The 19,592-nt window shown below is 33.3% G+C and overlaps 1 protein-coding gene across 1 annotated transcript in view; it reads right to left on the minus strand.

Annotated features, from left to right (window-relative positions):
- The window catches only part of PIGN (phosphatidylinositol glycan anchor biosynthesis class N), an 88,459-nt gene that overhangs the window by 54,890 nt on the left and 13,977 nt on the right, over positions 1–19,592 (minus strand). The window contains exons 7-13 of the mRNA XM_045527386.1: positions 19,356–19,480; positions 18,067–18,197; positions 17,014–17,130; positions 14,756–14,796; positions 11,855–11,914; positions 10,539–10,631; positions 9,788–9,843 (exon numbers count right to left, since the gene is read on the minus strand). Coding sequence (XP_045383342.1) covers positions 9,788–9,843; positions 10,539–10,631; positions 11,855–11,914; positions 14,756–14,796; positions 17,014–17,130; positions 18,067–18,197; positions 19,356–19,480 — 623 coding nt within the window. The remainder of the gene's footprint in view (positions 1–9,787; positions 9,844–10,538; positions 10,632–11,854; positions 11,915–14,755; positions 14,797–17,013; positions 17,131–18,066; positions 18,198–19,355; positions 19,481–19,592) is intronic.

The raw sequence follows: 19,592 nt of genomic DNA on the forward strand, positions 1-19,592 counted from the left end.
TATTCATATAAGCTAAATTTCTACTAACTTATTTAATATTCTACATTATTTTTATTTCAACTAATATTTCTTTTATAATACTCTTAGAATGCAATAGATTTTTATCATTTTCCTCCTAATGAATGCATCTGCTCAGCACTTCTTTGCTGCTAGGTTTATGGCACAAAACAGTGACAAGGCAATTTGGAGTGAATTCAGAATAGTAGCAAAATCAATTAAAGGATTGAAAATTAAGGGAAGGCTGAAGAAACTACATAATTTAATATGGCAAAGAGAAGACTTCATGAATAAAATTATGTTCTCAGATGCCAATAAAGAAAGCCCTGATTGGCTGATCTCCACAAATCAAAGATGATTAATAAATTCTACCTCCATATAAATATAATTGTATAACAGAATAGTGGACTAGTGCTTATAAGTGCTCCCTAGTGAGATATTAATTTGTTGTGAATATACTTGAGAAATCAGTGCTTTCATGATATCATACATAACTCACAAAGAATAATTTAGAAAACTTTAAAAATAATTCTGAAATATAATAAAGTTACAAAAGTTTGATGACTTAGTAGTTGATGATTACTAAAATCCATCAAGGATTATATTTAACAGTTTACAATTAAAATAGCATGAGAAAAAAAATCTCAAAACAAGAATCTCTATCTGGATTAGTCACTATATTTGTTTTTTGCCTATACAATTTCAATTTTTATTAACAAAAGCACTTTCAAAAATACTATGACATATATCACGAAATACCATAAGACTTTACCTATTTGTCCTAAGAAGATTCTTTCAACATATATGGAATTTAAATGATTAATTTATCATACTTTGTATTGATCAATGCATTTTTCTACATTCTCCCAAATATACCAAACATTGATGCTATGAATTCATTGTAAACACTGTACATTTTTGTCATTTTCCTAAAATTCTACCACAGAAAATGTCATTTTATATTACAGATTCTGAGTGATTTATTAACCTGGGACAAAAGAACTAGTGTAAACTATGATCAAAATCTTTAATTATAATGTGAGGATAAAGCAATAACTTAAAGGCATTTCAAGAATGGATTCTGTAAAGTAAGGTGATATACGTAGTAACTGAAGACCCAATTCAAATGTCCAATTAGAGAATATTCTTTCCCTGAGACCCTTGCCTTTCCTATGCTTTTGTTCATAAAATAGTGGAATTGCTTCCTGAATCCTGTATTATTATCTGAAGTCCAATCTTTTTCTTTACCTGCCATACTACCTTATATCCCACTTTTTTACCCACCTCAGACCCACTACAGCCCACGGCAATTAGTGTAAAGTTAATGAGAGCAGGTATAGATAGTGGCTACTACTACTGCAGTATCCTGGCTACTACTACTGCAGAAGTGTGCCGTGCGTCTCCATCTCAATTGCCGTCTGAGGTAGCAACAACAAATACAATAGCCCTCTTCTCAACAGTCTTCACTGAAATTGTCTTTGCTAACTTCCCTAGTTCCTATAAATCTGCATCTCTCATCTGTGGGTTTGGTGCTCTTCAAGTGTCCTTATAAAAACAAATTGTCACTCATACTCCATTGAACTATCCCTTTATCACACCGTATTGTAATTTTTGCTATATTCTCCATATGTTCCCATTAGACTTTGAGTCCGACAAGGACAGGCACTCTGTCTTATTTTCCAAAACCCACTACCTCTAAGAAAACAATAAACATTGGTTAAGCAAGTGAATCGATGAAGCATTAGAGATAATTTCTCTGCAATGGCTAAAATGATGACAAATGTGAACTATATTACCTTATGCTGAGAGTTAAACTGTGTGCCCCAAAAAGACATATTGAAGTCCTAATCCCTGGTACCTGTGAATGTGACCTTATTTTGAAATAGTGTCTTTGCAGATATAATCAAGGCAAAATGAATTAATACTGGATGAGGGTGGACCTTCCATCCAATGACTGGGGTCTTCAAGAGAAGCAGGAGATCTGGAGACGGAAACACAGGGAAGAAGGCCATGTGATGACAGAGATAGAGATTGGAATGATATGGCTACAAGCCAAGGAACACAAAGGATTGCAGGCAGCCACCAGAAGCTAGGTAGAGGCAAGGAAGGATTCTTCTCTAGAGCTTTTGCAGGAGGGAACATGGTCCTAATGACACCTTGATTTTGGACTTCTAGCTTCCAGAACTGTGAAAAAATAAATTTCTGCTGTGTTAAGCCACCCAGGTTGTGGCTGTTTGCTACGGCAACCCTAGAAAACTAATACATCTTCCTATCACCTGCCAAAATTTAGGTTACCCAAGAGGAAAAGTGACATTTTTTCCATTGTTAGTTTTCCTCTGAATCTATGCATGGTTACAGATATGAATAAACTAATAGAGTACTAACTTGAAAGGCAACATCCTTGAAATACAATATTTTACAAAGTAATTAGTGAGGAAAAACTTTCTTTATTGACTAAATCTTTTTTATTGAAAACATCAAGTTTGAAAAGAATCTATAATTAACATGTTATGTTTAAGTAAAAAGAAAAGTATTGTCTTAAACTGTGCACATTTCTTTGCTGTAATGGTTACTATACCTTTTTTTTTCATGGTTAACTAAATATAGAAGAAAGAAAATCACATTTTAAGATTATCAAGAATCTTATCAATTATTCAGGATGACCTAGTGTTTGAAGGACAAGATCTCCTTTGAAGTATTCTATCTTTCTTACTATGATTTTTGCTTAAAAAAAAAAAATTCATTCACATCTACACATGGCTTAATATAATAGTGATACCTTTTGGATTAAAGGAAAAAATAATTCAGGACAACAAAAACAGAGAAAGCAGAAGAAAAAATTATTTCTAAAACAATTTGCATTCCTTTTGCTTGATCAATGATATAGAATCATATCATCTTTCATGCCGTAAGTGAATAAAAGAATAATATTTTCTTATGTATGTATGTGATACATAGAAGCTTTTTCCAAAAAGGTGAATTTCAGTTTTGAAGCAGAAAATTACATTTCTTATAAATAATTAGCAAATCAGGTAGGTAAAGTGGTAGAAAGGTTCACATAAAACTAATATTTAAATTTGGTCTAAAGGAGGAACTTTTATCAGCTAAAAGAAATAAATGAATTAAAAGGAACCAAATATCTGTTGCCATTTTAGTAGAAAATACACTTTGTTGTTAAAATTTCTTTCAATTTACTGAATTTACATAATGATTTTCAAATAAAAGATAACATACGTTTTGGCTTCTATCGCCAAGCTATATATCTCCTTCCCAGTTCCATCTTTCCCCCTAAAATATCTCTTAAAAGACGTTTTTAGAGGTTTCTTTCCCTCATTTCATGGCATTTTTTTCTTTTAAATTATTTCTTGTCTTACTTTGGCCTCTATACTATATACTCTATACTATATAATTTAATACACACTTTTAGATGTTAAATATTTTTCCCCCTTCTTAAGGTACTTTCACCTGTAGTGAAACCTTTTCTGCTTCTCCTAGTCATGTAGCACCACCTGCTGGTCATACCTTGGCATACCATCAGGGTCCACTGGACCCAATTTTAGCTTTTCCTTTCTTTTTTGAGCACTTCTATTTGTCAGAATGAATATTTCATGACTTTTATTCTTTTTAGAGGTCTTTAAAATATCAAAGGGAATATTTACTTATTTTTGTAAAAAACAGGATATCATAGGATATGCAATTACCATACAGACCCACTGGATTCTTTGACAAGTCTAGGATATAGAATTGTAGTGATCTTATTTTTTCTATGTCTTGAAACATTTGCAATTTCATCACCCTAGGAATTATTTTATTATTCATCAATTACTCATAACTATGCTAGAAAAGATTAAAGAAGACAATAGAAGAATGGTGAGGATACTACTGAACTAAAATCTAATGATGCTGGTGAAATTAATCACATAAGTCAAATCTCAAGACTATGAATTTTCAGATGTCAGTGTCCTAGATGAATTTTGTCAAACTTAAGAAAGGACAGGTGAACAATGTATTTCTAAGAATAAAAAGGAAGTATGATATTCATTCGATATGGAAAACTCCAACACACAATTTGTGACAAGAACCTAAAGATGTATGACAATAGCATTCTTTCATCTTTTCTGTTTATGGGCCAATATTCGTTAATAATTAATATAGTTTCCAAGAAAACAATGCTGATATTATGCACATATGTATAAAGGTGATTAAAAAGAAACAGATGATGTAGAAATGAAAGGTGATTAAAAAGAAATAGACGAGGTAGAAAGGAAAAAAATTCACTGGATTAGAGAAATAAAAATAAAAGTGTCCATCGACTCAGATGGTAAATAGTGATTGTTCCTCCTGGTATACTGAACATTAAAGAGTTCGGATATAGAGCTAACATTTAGTTAATGCCCTCAAATATATCTGTTTCAAAATACCTCAAAAGAGGAATGAATTTTTTTAACAGGTAAAAGTAAGTGCTCTTTTAAAAATCATTTAAAACATACTTTAAGCCAGTAACATCTCCCTAAATGATAGAAAAATCATTTTCAATTCAGTATTCCACCTGGCTCTGGTATCTTCTCCAATTTTATATAATTTAATACATAATGAATAAATTCTTATTACAGTGCTAGCTAATAACCTCATTAAAGCACTCTTATCAGTTAGGTATGTTGTACTTCCATACCCTTCCTATGCAGTCATACGTGTACCAGTCGTATTAGTCTGTATTTTTTAAATGAACAACATCATAATATATTATAGTTATATAATTAACCTTTCCCACTCAACAATCCATCTTACAAATTTTCCCATATAAGCATGTATAAAACTACCTCATTCTTCTTAAACTGCCATATACTATTTTCCAGTATGGATACTACCAGTGTTAATTTTACCATTTCTCTTACTGATAGACATTTGTTTCCAGTTTTCACTATAAAAATGATACTGTGCAAATCCAAGTAATTCTCTGAGAATAGACTTTGAGAAGTGGATTTTCTTAGGCATATAGTTTGAGTATTCTTTTAAGAGATACTGCAAAACTATGTTGCAAAGTGGTTGTTGCAGTTAAAAATGTACCAGACTCTGAAGTCAGACTGCCCGGTTTCAAGTTGTGGCTCTGCTACTTACAGGTGAAAAATCTCAGGAAAATTACTTAAATTCTTTGTGGCTTAGTTTCCTTATTTGTAAAATGAGGAAAATAATAGTAACCATTCCACAGGATTGAGGAAAAATTTATTTAATACATGTGAAGCACATAAAACAGTACCTTGTGAATAGTAAATGTGCAGTAAATGTGAGGCAGATCTTATTTTCATAATTTAGGGACCATTTGGATGTTCTTCTTTGTGAATTTTCAGTTATCCTTTGTCCATTTTCAATAAGGTCATTGTTTTTTTTCTTACTGAAGAAAAAAATTCTTTCTATAAGATTCTTTATAGAGTCTATAAATGACAACACTTGTAACATATTTTACAAATATTTTCTCCTAATCTGAAATTTAACTTTTCATATTAATTTATTGAATAGAAGCATTAAATTTTAATATAATCAAATTATCCATTTTCTCCATATGAGTATTACATTTTATGTCTTATTTATAGGCCTCACACTTTTACTTATTTTAAAATATTTTGTTTTTTAATCAATGTGGAATTTGGTTTTATGAATGAAATGAAGTACAGGGTCTAGGCTTATTTTTTCCAAATAAACAGCTAATTTTCCTAGAACAATTCTTTCCTCTACTGATTTGAAATGCCACCTTTTATCAAAACCAAACCCCATATCCATATGATCCCCCAACTTCTCATAGTTTGACTCAGGATTTTTCAACTTTACATTAGTGTGAGAGCAATACTCATTTAGTAGCAACTGTACTTCAAGTACCAATACAACTACTCTGTTTTGTATTCAATAAATTACATGAGATATTCAACACTTTATTATAAAATAGGCCTTGTGTTAGATGATTTTGTCTGGCTGTAAGCTAATGTAAGTGTTCTGTGCACATTTAAGGTAGGCGAGGCTAAGCTATGATGTTCAGTAAGTTAGAGGTATTCAATGCATTTTGACTTAGGGTATTTTCAGCTTACAATGAAAAGGATGTAACTCTACTGTAAGTTGGGGCTCATCTGTAGGTACTAGTCTCTATGTACTCTCTAATCAATTTCACTGATGTGTATGTTTAGCCTGCCACCAATATCACACTTGTTATAAATAGCTTTAGAATGTGTTTTGCTATCCAGTAAAACAAATCTCTTATCTTGTTCTTTCTCAATAATAGTTAAGCTATTCCTGAGAATTTATTTTTCAAATACATTTTAAAATCATCTCCTTGAGTTATATTAAAAATCCTTTTGTCATTACACTGTATTTAGTAAGTAATTTGGAGAGGAACTGACATTTTTACAGTACTGAACAGTACTATTCAGCATTTGTTTATATAGTCTTGTTATGTCCTTATGCAAAATTTGATAGTTTTCACCACAATATACATTTCTCAGTATTTTATTCCTGGGTATTTTATTTCTATTATGAATAGTATTTTTTTCCTAATACATATTCTATTTGATTTTTGTCAAATAGAATATCTAATTAGATTAGAATATCTAATTTTTCTTTTTTAAAACATATTTTATCAAAGCAATATATACATATAATTTTTAAAAATCAAACAGTACAAAAGGGTATAATGACAACCAATAAATCCCTGCTCCACCCTTCTCATTTCTCAGTTAACCAACCTAGACCAAAAACTTTCACGTGTTGATTTTAAGTTATTCTGGTAGTTACCTCCATTTTTCTTAATATGTTTTTCTTACTATTTCTTGACCTAATGACCTGAAGCACTTTCTGTTGACTGCAATGCTGATATTGGCTTTCCTCCTTGTCAATACGGCTATATCACTAGTTTTGCCTTCTCTATTGGCTACCTTGGTTACTCTAATAATCTAATACCTAAACCTCTGACTTACTCTCTCAACTACAGACAGAATTCTCCATATTCTATTTTATGTGGGCAACAGCACCACTACTATTCCATGTACATTTCCTTTCCTCTCTGCTTTCCAACCTGTTAACCGTACTGTACATTGTCAAGGTTGGTAACATTTGCATTCTGTTCTGTAATCATATTAATTCTTCCCTGCTTTGCCTAAAGCTCACTCTAAAGCTGAAAAACAATATTTACATTATTATGACTATTTAAATACTGTTCACTGGATAACAAAGTTTTGTGCTATGATTAGATTTTCCTATCTATTTCTTTAAAGCCTAGATCTATGTGACAATGTTCAAATGAATTCCCTTTCTCACACGCCCAACAACACTTCAAATCATGCCACATCTGAAGTTGCTTCGTATTTGAAGCATGCTTTCTCATAAATTTGGAAATGTTTCCTTTTCCACTCAGTTTCTGATTGTCATTGCTTTTTTGGTGAAGGATGAAGAAATGTATGCTTTCTATGTATGCCATCATGTTCTTAATTTCCTCCAGCTTCTTATTCAATCCCTCTATTACTTAAAATTCATTTCATTTAGCTGGAGGTCTACTCACTTCCTATCCTAATTTGGAGGATTTGCCTCCCATTTGAACAATTCTTGTACAATTTTTCTGTCTTTAAGTTTATAGCTGCATTTCCTTTCCTTATTGTTTTTAATGCATTCTGTATCCTTTCTCATTTTGTAAAGTTCATGCTGGTTTTATTTCATGAATGAAAAAGTTTCTTAAATATTTCTGAGGATTTTAATATTTTTAGGTTCTGTTCTGTTTCTTGAATTATATATTTCCTCATGAGTCAATTCTCATTTTATCTTAGGCCTTTTTGGTCATATTGCAGGCTTTCATCTAGTGGTGATTTTTAGCCAGACAAGTCTATAGGCAAGGCTGGTCATTTTTCTCCAGGTTAGGTAAGCCAGTGAGTGGAAATGAGCCATCCTGCCAGGCCCCAGGTGACACAAAGTTAGCAGTGGCTCTAAATATGTACGTGCAGTCAGACACTGAACATCAAATTATGGAAAGTTTATGGTCAGTTAACAGGCCATGTGGAAGAAGGAGGGCAGTGTGTGCCTGAACCCTTGCTGAAGAGTCCTTCCCTGACCAGCCTTTCTAAAGTGACTGGTCCTAAGTAACTCTCATTTATTCTCACTCTCAACAACCTTCATACAAGGAATTGATAATGTATTTCTTTGTTTACTTGTTTATTTTGTTACAGTCAGTCTGTACCACTATAATGTAAATAAACTCTACACATACAAAGACTTTGTCTATACGGTTCACTGCTATATTCACAATACACATAGTAGTCAATCAATAAATATCTCTTGAAAGAAGGCCAAACATCTGCATATTCCTCAGATCCAATTCCATTAACAAATCTCAACTCTACTATAATGCAATAAAAAGGAAATTAGAATTAGCATAAGAAATATATATGATATAATATCCTAATGATATATTTAGGGTAATGAATTTTATATGATGGCTTATAAAATTCTAATTTTGTTTTATTTTTATTAGACACCCATACATACACACACACACACACACACACACACGAACTCAGGCATACAACCACATTATTCAGAGGGCAATACAATATTTAAGCCTTTCTAGTTTATGAATACCACCCTAGTGCTACATAAATTATCTAAAATAATTCCAATGAAGGCCAAGGTATGGTGGCTCATGCCTATAATCCCAGCATTTTGGGGGGCCAAAGTGGGAGAATCGCTTAAGCCCAGGAGTTTGAGACCAGCCTGGGCAACATAGTCACACACTGTCTCTACAAAAAATTAAAAAATTAGCTAGACGTGGTGGTGCACACCTATAGTCCTAGCTACCTGGGAGGCTGAGGTAGAAGGATTGCTTGACCCCAAGTGTTCAAGGTTACAGTGAGCTACGATCTAGCCACTGTACTACTGTTTGGGCAACAAAGTGAGATTCCATCTCTAAAGTAAATAAATAAATAAAATGATTCCAATGAAGTCATTAATCACATCCCTAAGACTCATAGATGAAACAATTTATATTCATTTTGGCCAATAGCCAAATCCTTGCTAATTGAATGTGAACCTCAAAATAGGTTGAGTAAACATGCCCAAGCCCACAAACACAGTCAGTATTGCAAAGCCAGGTCTGTGACTCAGATTTCCCTTTCCTGATTTGAGGAAAACACTACTTCCTGGGATCTGGGACAGCAAAATCTGCTGCCCACCAAAGTTGGCTCTCTTCTTTGCCCACCCAATAGGAGTCAATGTTTCTCAGAATCGATCCTTGGCCTTTACTTGTCCCTTTCTTCATTCTTCCTAGAGGCTCTTACATGTGTAACAATTTCCACCATCATCTGTATTCTGATGGTCCCCAAATCTTCATAACCAACACACATCTCCTGAGATCCAAACCCCTATTTCTAATTAATTAATATCTTCATCCTTGTCTCTAAAATCAATTCTTCTTTCTATAAGCCATAATGGTACCAGCATCTTCTTAATTAACCAAGCCAAGAGCCAGGGAGTCACAGTCTTCCTCTTCCTTATTGCTCTTACACCCTCCTAGCCAACCAGCCAAGCCCTGTTGAATTCATCTCCTTAGTATTTCTCACATATCTCTCCACCTCTCTATCCCCTCTTCCAGCCATTCAAAGGTATCTTAGCATTTGGCTCATTATTTAACAAAAGTAAAGAGAAGAATATTTCAATTTGTACACAAAAAGACAAAGTTTTTAAGTAAGCTAAATTATTCTATCAGCATCAATTCACAAATTCTTTCCTTCAAGTTAATAAAGAAATATAAGGGACTTACTTAAATGGTGTGAACAAAAATGATAAAGTAACTTCTTTTTTCTGAATCATTTTTACCTGGGAACCAAGCATGAAAATACTATATTATAAATGAGAAAAAAATTAATGAATTTCATTTTGAAATACAAATATCCATTAAAGTGATTCTTCAAGGATGGTTAACTATAATACTTTGAAAACAAATGGAGTTTTGTTTATTATATTGTTTCATAAATATTTGAAGAAAAATTTAACATTTTCTTACTATCTCAATAAGCAGAGAATTAAATCTATCAATCCTACAAAATAACATTACTGAAATATACTTAAAACTCATTCCTTAACTAGTTGAAAACAAAATAAGCCAAACTGCTTATTAACAGTGTTAAGAATAACAGAAAGTTTTAGTCAAAGGGTCAACTCTTTAAGTTGTTCATTTAATAATGTACAAGGAATGTCAAGAAATGTTACAATCTCTAATACTACTTCTGTGGGGCAAATTCCAATAGGTAATGACTTGACTGTAGTCTTTATGAGCATATATGGCACATTTAGGGACACTTCTCAAAGGCAATTTAGGGACACTCCTCAAAGGCAATTCTATACCTTCAAACTGAGTCATGGAACTTACACCCCAGAAATGTGAAATGCTTATCAAATACACAAAATGTAAAGATAATAAATTATAGAAAAGCATTTATTAAAACACAAAATCAAATATTTTCACTTTACATATTTGATTTTACAATTGTAGTTTTGTCATTTTTTTTCACCTCAAACTGTTCAAGAATCTGCACTGCATTCGTAAACATGCTCTCTGCTTTGAAAAGATCGGTGTTGTTAAGATAATCCACAGGAAGGATTCCCTGCAAATAATAAACACTGGCTTAGCGTTAGTATTAACAAAGCTCAGGCTATTCTTATAACACAAAACAGACTTGAAAGGAACAGAATAAAGATAAGGCATAGGGACAAAAAAATAACTGAAATTGTTAAATGAAAAATCGTTTTTAAAACCATAACTGAAAGAGGTCCTATTATTTTTCTCACAAAGTAAATATAATAAAGTAAAGCAAAAAAGATGAATTAAATTCAATAAAACTAGCATTGACTGAGAGAGTACTATCTGCTAGGCAGTGAACTAAGTGCTTCATACACAAAAAACAATCACTATAGTGGGCCACAGCCAGTATACTTTAAAAAAAAAGACATAAGACATATGAGAGTGTACAGTACATAGGAAGAGTAAAGACTATTTTGTGAAACTTTTGTTTCAGTTACACACATACACACACACTTATGATTGCTGGGGTCATATTACTCAGCATTCTGAGTTAGATAACTTTTTTTTTTTTAAAGTAAGTTTGATTTTGAAGAGTGAATAAGAGTGGCTGGTTGGAATAGATAGGTTTTTTTTGGTTTGTTTTTTGGCATTTCAGCATCGAGGACCATTCTTAACAGCATGACCATTTCCTGTTGAGAAATCTTCTCCACTGAATATAACATGGTAGGCTTATAATCAGGGTAGACAAATAACCCAAGCTAGATGATCTGGAATTTGACTCTTGAGAGTCAACAGACAGACACTAAACATGCATAATTCTTCTCTGCCCTAGTGTCAGTGCACCGAGCAGAATGGCCCTGCCATGGGATCATGGTTGTGGCTCCTTCTTCCAAGTCTCCAGAGCTCTCTTGGTTCCTGGTCATTTCAAAGCCTGGTTTTCAAGCACCCCTTGGATTCAGTAAAGCACCAATATCTTTTCAATAATTTCCCTTTAAACATACTTAGTTTCTGGGGCTTGTATTCAAAAAGTTATCTATACATTGTCATCACTTATAACTAGAATACAAAGATATAAATCATACACAGGTTAGAAAATAAAAAATTTTAAAGAAAAGCTATCGGGCTTGTGCTCCATGATATAAATTATAATACACACGCAGTTTTGAGGTATTACATATTTAGAAATAAATATACAGGAATATACAGTTTTAAATGTAATCAAAGATTACATGAAAACATAAAAAAGGGTAAATTTTACTATGCAACATTTTTTTAATACTGAGAGTTGATCATTTTATTCCTTACCACTGAATTAAGGGGAAAGGGAACTCCAATAAGGGAAGCCATCAGTGGTGCAATATCAGCCTACAAATAGAAAAAGTTCGATTATAAGAAGTCTACAGATATCAACAATGAAATTAAATAATGTAATGCAACTATATTTTGGAATATAACCATGGTATTTATTATAATCAATTACCTTCAAATATTTATTTAATAAACAGAAGACATTAATCTTTAAAAATGTCATTTGCTAGAGGTGCAGGAACTTATGAAAAAATAAATTTTAAAAGAAACCATTAACGAAAAAATTATTTATCCTGACAGCTAACAACCTGGCCATTTTAAGTAACAGGTTTTCACTATATGCAAAGGATCCCTTAACTACACAGAAAATAAATATTGAGAGAAGATTTTAACTGGATAAATGGATATATTAACTAAAGAAACAAGAATCTATCAGAAGGAGGTTTCGCCAGCCAGTGAAATCCAGGAAAGATATAAAACAGAGAAGAGACTCTTTAGTTAAAAGATTCCAAATACCACTTTGGATATCATCCCTTCAAGTCCAGCTCCTCGGAAGAGTTGTTCACGCTTTCTGTCTTGATTTCCTCATCTTCCCATCATTCCTCTGCCTACTCTAACTTGTTTTGACCCTTTATCATTCCATAGACTGTTCTTTCTAAGAGAGCTAGAAAACTCCATTTTTTCTAAATCTAATTGACCGTGCCCTTATACCCGGTTTCGAGTCCTTGCTTGAATGTCTGAGATCTCGGCAGGTTATTATACCTTTCGAATGCATCAATTCCCTTATCAGTTAAAAAATATATATATATCTCTCTCTATATATAGATAGAGATATATATATATAAGTTTCTCCCTTACAGAGTTATGGCATGATTAAATGAGATAAAACTTATAAAGTACCTGGCACATAATAAGCCTGCAATAATGGTAGCTACAACTGTTGCTGTTGCTGTCATTGTTACTACCAGACCACTCAACAGCATGGCTTAGACTGCTCCTTTCTTGGCCTTTGTTAACCCCGCACAGCTGACTTTCTTCAGTCTCACTGGCTGCTCCTTTCAGATACCTTCACTAGTCCCTCATTTAAAGTTGAGGTTTTGTCAGGTTTGGTCTCAGGCTCTCAATCCTTCTCACTTGTTACCATTTGAGCTGTCTGTACTAAGTACCATCCCCAAGAAAAATGAGAATTTCTGAAGTCCTCCTAATCACCTTTTCCCTCTCCCCAGAACCCACTGCTGGCCTCCTCTAATCTCTTCCCCATGCTGCAGCCAGGGCAATTCTTTCACAATAAACTGTGTTACACTCCAGGCTTCAAACACTTCAAGGGCTCCCCAAGTTTAGGATTAAGCCCACAAGGCCCGTAAGGCCCTGCAGGGTCTGTGCCTCCTTTCTTCTGCCTCCCATCACCCCACAGTCTCTGCTGCTCTGTCCACCAGCTTTCTCCAGGACCCTTTAATACAACCACATTCCCTCTTCCCAGAGCTCTGTGTACATGCTGCTCCCTCTGCTGGGAAAGCCCTCCTCCTACTGCCTTGGCCTGGTAATTCCTGTTTATTTTTCAATCTCAGCTCGATCCTCAACTTCTCAGGAAACTTTTGCTGACCACAGTCTACTAGACAACATCCACTCTGTACTCTCATGTCTTCACCCTCCTCTGTGGTACTTTTCACAGATATAATTCTACATTTATTTGTATACAAGTTCAGTTAGTATCCGTTCTTGCTCTTAAAGTCTAAGGTTCCCAGGGCAGGGGGATCATGTCTTTTACTCACCATTACATCATTTATACTTAGCACAAAGTTTAAACACACGGCAGACACTTAACAGTGTTGGCGAAAAGAATGAATAAATAAAGAGATTCTCATCTGATGCAGATCTAAAACAGGAGTAGTAGCTGACAGACTCTGAGAAACAAACAATAGCCAAATAGTTTGTATTCACAAACAATAGCCAAAACTACGTTCAGTTTCTGATTATGATCTGGTCTGGCTATGAGAAAAAGATATTCTTTTCGTGGTCTTCAAGTCATTCCTGTGCCTTTGGCAATGATTTTTTTATTATAAATTAATAAATTGTTATTATGCATTTTCATTTACTTGGGTAATATGGATCTACCCTGGAAGAAAAGATTATTTTTATTATGCTGAGAAGAAACAGGTTTCTGTAGCCACAGGCCTGAAAGTGAGACCTTAGACCTGGCTTGTCCAGCACCATAAGGAATGTCAGCTTGTGTGGTGACCTGGAAGGCAAGATACTCCTGCTACTTTGGAAGCCATATCCCAGTGATGCTACATACCTTCTACAAATAGTGAAGATGGCTATGAAAGTAGCATATTTTTAACAATGATGATTCTGTACTTCATATTTATAGATAATGCTACTAGTGTAACTTTATTAGGTTTGCCACACGTTTTCCTGCACCAGAAGGTTTTTAGATGAGTAATTTATACTCTTGTTACTTTTTCCCATTGCATTTGTAAGGATGCTGGTTAGAATTAAAGGTAAAATATGTGTTAATAAAGAAGAAACGGTAACTGACATACTATTGGAGAGAAAACTACAACAGGAGCTTTATTAGATCTGTGCTTAAAGTAAGCAATGCAACCACAAGAAGAAATCACAGAAATTTAACAGTCATGCAAATTTCAATTTACATAAATAATTATCCAGTGTTGTTTGGAGGGAGTCTTCTTTTATTTTCACTTTTTTTTTTTTATTTTGCCACAAGAGAAATTAGTTGGGCTGAAATATTTGCCATGAAAGTATTCCCCTTAGTAACTGAAATGTTTTGAAAAAGACTTTGTCAATATTATTAATATACTTATTTTTTCATATTTTTTGTCTAAACTTCTTGTAGGAGATGACATTAAATTTGAATGTGATTAAATTGAAACAGACCTGATTGACATCTCGCCTCTTCCAGTTCTCCAGTCTCCATTCTGAAAAACACAACCAGCCACGAGACCTAGTGTTAAGATTTTAAAAAGAATATATCATTTGATTTTTAGGAGTGGTCAATACTTAATGGAAAACATAAGTAAGGGAAACATCTATTTTAAGCCAAGTATTAATAAAAAGGATGCTTTAAAAAGTAGAGGTATATCTTTTTTAAAAAAGAATTTAAAAGAATAACTGAAAAGTAAATATCTGATGTTTTATGTGATGATTTATTAAGCTTTTTAAAATGCTTTAATAAGCTAATGAAGTTTAAAAGTATGTTGCTGCTTCTACTAGTCAGCTACCAAAAATTCACATTAGTCATCTGTGTGAGGAAAAAATACACATTCCCTGTCTCTATAACTTACGATATTTAATTTTCATATAGGAAAAAATATATTCCTTCTGTGATGATTCTTAAAGTCATGTGATTCTTGGATGTGAGGGCGACCTGGCTATGACATCTGTCTCCCCCTATTGTTCTCCAGGGTGGATTCAGCTGATCTGGCTGGCTAGGCGGGTATCCCCTTCCTCCCTCACTGCTCCATGTGCATCCCTCCTGAAGCTGCACGCTGGGTCGAACAGGATGACCTTCCCCAATAGAGGAGGACCATTCTTCTGTCAAAGGTATATGAGTAGTTGAACTGCCCTGCTAAAAGCTACAAACAAGCTCTGAAGTCATGTGATTCTAAAACATCAATTCACTGAGAAATCAAATACTAAAATAAAGTTAAATCTCCTAAGTACAAACATACTATTCACCCATGCTATTCATACTATTCTATTTAGACCCAGTCCAATCCATTTATCACAGAGCAGCCAGAAAGGTAGCTGCTACAATAAACTGGAACCTTGGCAGTGCTCTACTTAACATGCTTTAATGATACAGCAACACACTCAGAACTCACTTCGTGTTCCCTACCCACGGCCTTTCATGTCTCAAATGACCTACCTCCTGCTTACCCCTCCAGCCTCTCAACTCACTGTACTCTCCTTCTAGCTGACAGTGCTCAAGCCACATCAGCCTTCCTGCGCCTCAAACAAGCTAAGCTCTTTCCATTTTATGCCTCCACATTTGCTAACCTCTCTTGCCTAGAACACTCCTGCCCTCACCTTTGAGTGAATGGCTCCCTCTTAACCTTAATGTGAACAGCTCTACTATTAGCCCACTCTACAAAAAGTATCCTACTCCATAAGGGAAAACTTCTTAGGTACTACAAATGTTGTATATGTGATCTGAGTGGTGATGACATGGTGCACATACACATGTAAAATTCATCAAGCTATACATTTAAGATTAATGCACTTTACCTACTTTACAAAATATCTCAATAAAAATGTGAGGGGCAGGGAGGAAAGGAGCCCAGCCCTACTTCCTGTTATCTGTTTTATTATAGTGCCCTAATTTCCTTCATAGCAGTTATAATCTATAAATTTTGTTTACAATTATTTTAACTCTCTTACTAGAATACTAAGTTCTTGAAAGCAAGGACTATCCCAAAGATAGGTAGTAGATGAAAAAAGAGTCCTTTAGATTTTTTCTCATTTTTATACTAAAATAAGTCTGGAAATATCATGACAGTGCACTGGCTGCATCATGCTGGCACTCTGTCAAATGCCTCCTCTGTAGGCCTGTGTTTGGAATGGTACTCTCCACTGGCAAACGCACCATTACTTACGGAAGACATACTGTTGGGTACATTGCTCATCTTGCCCTCCTGTCTTCATTAGGGCCCAGGGTAGATGTAGCTTGGTATCGTATCTAGCTTTTTATCTAATATCTTATAGATACTATGATTTTGTAACTAACAGCATGTTTTTAATTAATATTTGGTTTGCAAAACTGCTATCAAATTTATGATTTACCTCCAAGAAACTTCAGATTTCTTCTTATTTAATCTTTATTTACTTCACATTCAAATTAATTAATAAATTATTTTAATAAAAGAAGATTGAAAATTCCATTTACCAAATGCTTGTAAAGTTCTGAATAGTTATTAGCAGTGGTATGCCAGGAAACATTCAACAAATGGCTCTGAGAGAAGAGAAAGAACAAACCAAACCCCTTGGTCTGTACTGTATGCAGAGAAATAGTAATGGTACAAATATCAAAATGAGGAATTTAAAACTATAATTTGAAAAGTGTTTTTTTTAAAGTAAACCTTTGTTTTATTTTAAAATGCTGTCTGTATAAAAACAATAAAGATAAATGTTCATACCTTTCAAAAACGCATCATCAAATTGTTGAGCTGATACTTTTTGAGGATACTTGATTCCAGCTCCCCAAGCGATGAAAGGAGTTAAAGTCTCTGAAGGATGACCAGCCCCATGGGAACCTATAAATCAGATACCAAGAGTAATAAGACAAGTGGAGAAGAACTTACAGCTAATTTTTTTTTTAAAATACTTCATTTTAAAGAGTTGATCTACATATATTTAATTCTAGCCAGCACATTCCCAAATGCTTAAAACTTTTTATAACAATTATTTTTAAAATATTCCCATAGTACAAGTCAGAGCATCAACAACAAACAGGTAAAAACTAAAACAAAAAATTGGAATGTCTGCTGAATAACCTGTTGAAAGAAGAATAAAAACAGTGAGACAGAAAGATGTTGCCACTGCCAGAGTAGCACCAAAGACAGAAAGAACAGGGACGGCTACTTTGGGCAGCAATCACCCAAGCTTGGGGCATGCAGTGTCGGCTAGGTCCATTCTGGAGAGGACAAGGTCTCTGGGTTTTCTTCCAGGCTACTCTGGCTGATGTAGCCAAAAGAAGCCCTTTATAAAGTGGGAATGCAGCTCACTAGAATTCTCTATTGTGGTGTGAGGACCCAAACTTCATTTTTGTCTTATTTCATTCCCCACTCGCATACTGTGTTTGCCTTGGGAATCTCAAAGAGGGCACAGGCTTATCTAGAACAGAATTTCAGCAGTACTAGGTCCTTCATTAATGCCATCTTAGCATCACCCCCTTTGCCATCTCATACAGTTAATTCCATGTAGATAAATAATACGTACTTTTTATTTTCTTCTCCACACTTATCTCTAGTTTCTCATTTGTAAATGAATATTCTTTTTATAGTTAGAAAAAAGATTCTTTATATAAGATCAGTTATTTTTTACACTAACATTTTAAGAATACAGTTATTATGTGCTAGACACTTTGCACATATTAAGGTATTTAATCCTCCCAATATTATAAAATATTTGTAAGCTACATTTACCACTACTTTAATTGTAAGGCGCATATCAATTAAAGACAGACTAACCCCAGTCTGTCATTCCATGGTCAGAGGTAAAGATAAATGTCGTTTTCCCATCATTTCCATAAAAATGTTTAAACATGGACACAATTTCCTTTACTCCATCATCAACTTTTTTAATATTGTCCTTATAGTCCCTGTTTATAAAGAAAATGAACAAATAAAATTAATTTGGAGAAATCAAATTTATTCAACATGAACTCATTACATTCAATGTCAGTAATTCCTGAAATGCTTTTAGATTTTATCTTCAATATTTTAAAATCAGAGCTCTTTAGATTATTAAAAATATTTTTCTTCTTTTATTAAAGCAAAAGAACCTAAAGTAGTTTTCAGAGATTTTTTAAAAGGAGAGTATTAATTATCAAGTGCATTTTAATGAACACTTTTAAGATCTCAAATGAGATAATTATGACTTTCAAGTTCAAGTCTCATAATGTACACTATACTGCTCTGGCCACATTAATAGATAAGTATCACTGTTTCAAGTATAAAATTTTTTCACCCCTAATATTTGAATATGAAATAGAATAACAGAATGTGATTTGAACAAATTATATTTAAGCTTTACATACAGTTGAACAAGGTTGGTTTGGTATGAAGATTCCATTAACTAAAACAGTGCATCAGGTTAAAGAAGGGGAATGTGAGGAATTCATTACTGGCAGCTAACCTGATAGGTTTTATGGTTACAGTTAGGGTAATCTAAACCAAATTCAAAATAAAGAATAAAAGTAAAATATAGTTTCTTTCTTTTTCTTATGGTCTGCAAAAGTGAGAAAAATATTTGCTGTGAAATAAGCAGTGGTACCTTATTATTGTATACAAATATTATTGCATACATATTATTGTATACAAAACTTTATATAATAATTTGCTAGATACAACAGTGATTAGATGGAATACACAATGAATAGCTAATTACATCTTTTTTGTGATATAAAAATTAACATAAAATGCTTTTTGTTACAAGATTCAATGAAAATGTTACTAAAATATACAGACATTTTAGATAAAATATTTTTTCTCTGCTTTGATAAATGAAGAATATGGAATATATGTACAGGATAAATTTCACTTACACTAATGTGCAGTCTGGCCACAGCACATGTGATTTTAACCACTGTATGATACTACATCTCATGTAATTGAAAACTTACTGTATATTACAGTGGCTATTTAAAATATTAGTTCTATTGTTATAATTACAAATAAAACAACATAGTACTTTAAAAGTTCAAACAGAATAGCTGTTTCCCTCAAAATAAATCAAATTGAACTAAGAATTAAATTACCTTGATGATGGTCGATGAGCATGTCCATTTGTATCTAGTCCTAATAAATGTAAGAAAAAAACTATTTTCTCTTCATTTATTTTAGAAAACAAAGACTGGTTGTTTCTGGCAGCATGAAAGAAGTCCTACATGTAACAAATCAGTTAAAACATTTAGTTCACTTTAATACTGATAACATTTAACTAAATTTATATATAACTATTAGTACAAAATTAAATTATCTTATATTGTTTAAAT

This window comes from Lemur catta, chromosome 16, assembly GCF_020740605.2.
Source record: "Lemur catta isolate mLemCat1 chromosome 16, mLemCat1.pri, whole genome shotgun sequence".
NCBI classification, from domain to species: domain Eukaryota; kingdom Metazoa; phylum Chordata; class Mammalia; order Primates; family Lemuridae; genus Lemur; species Lemur catta.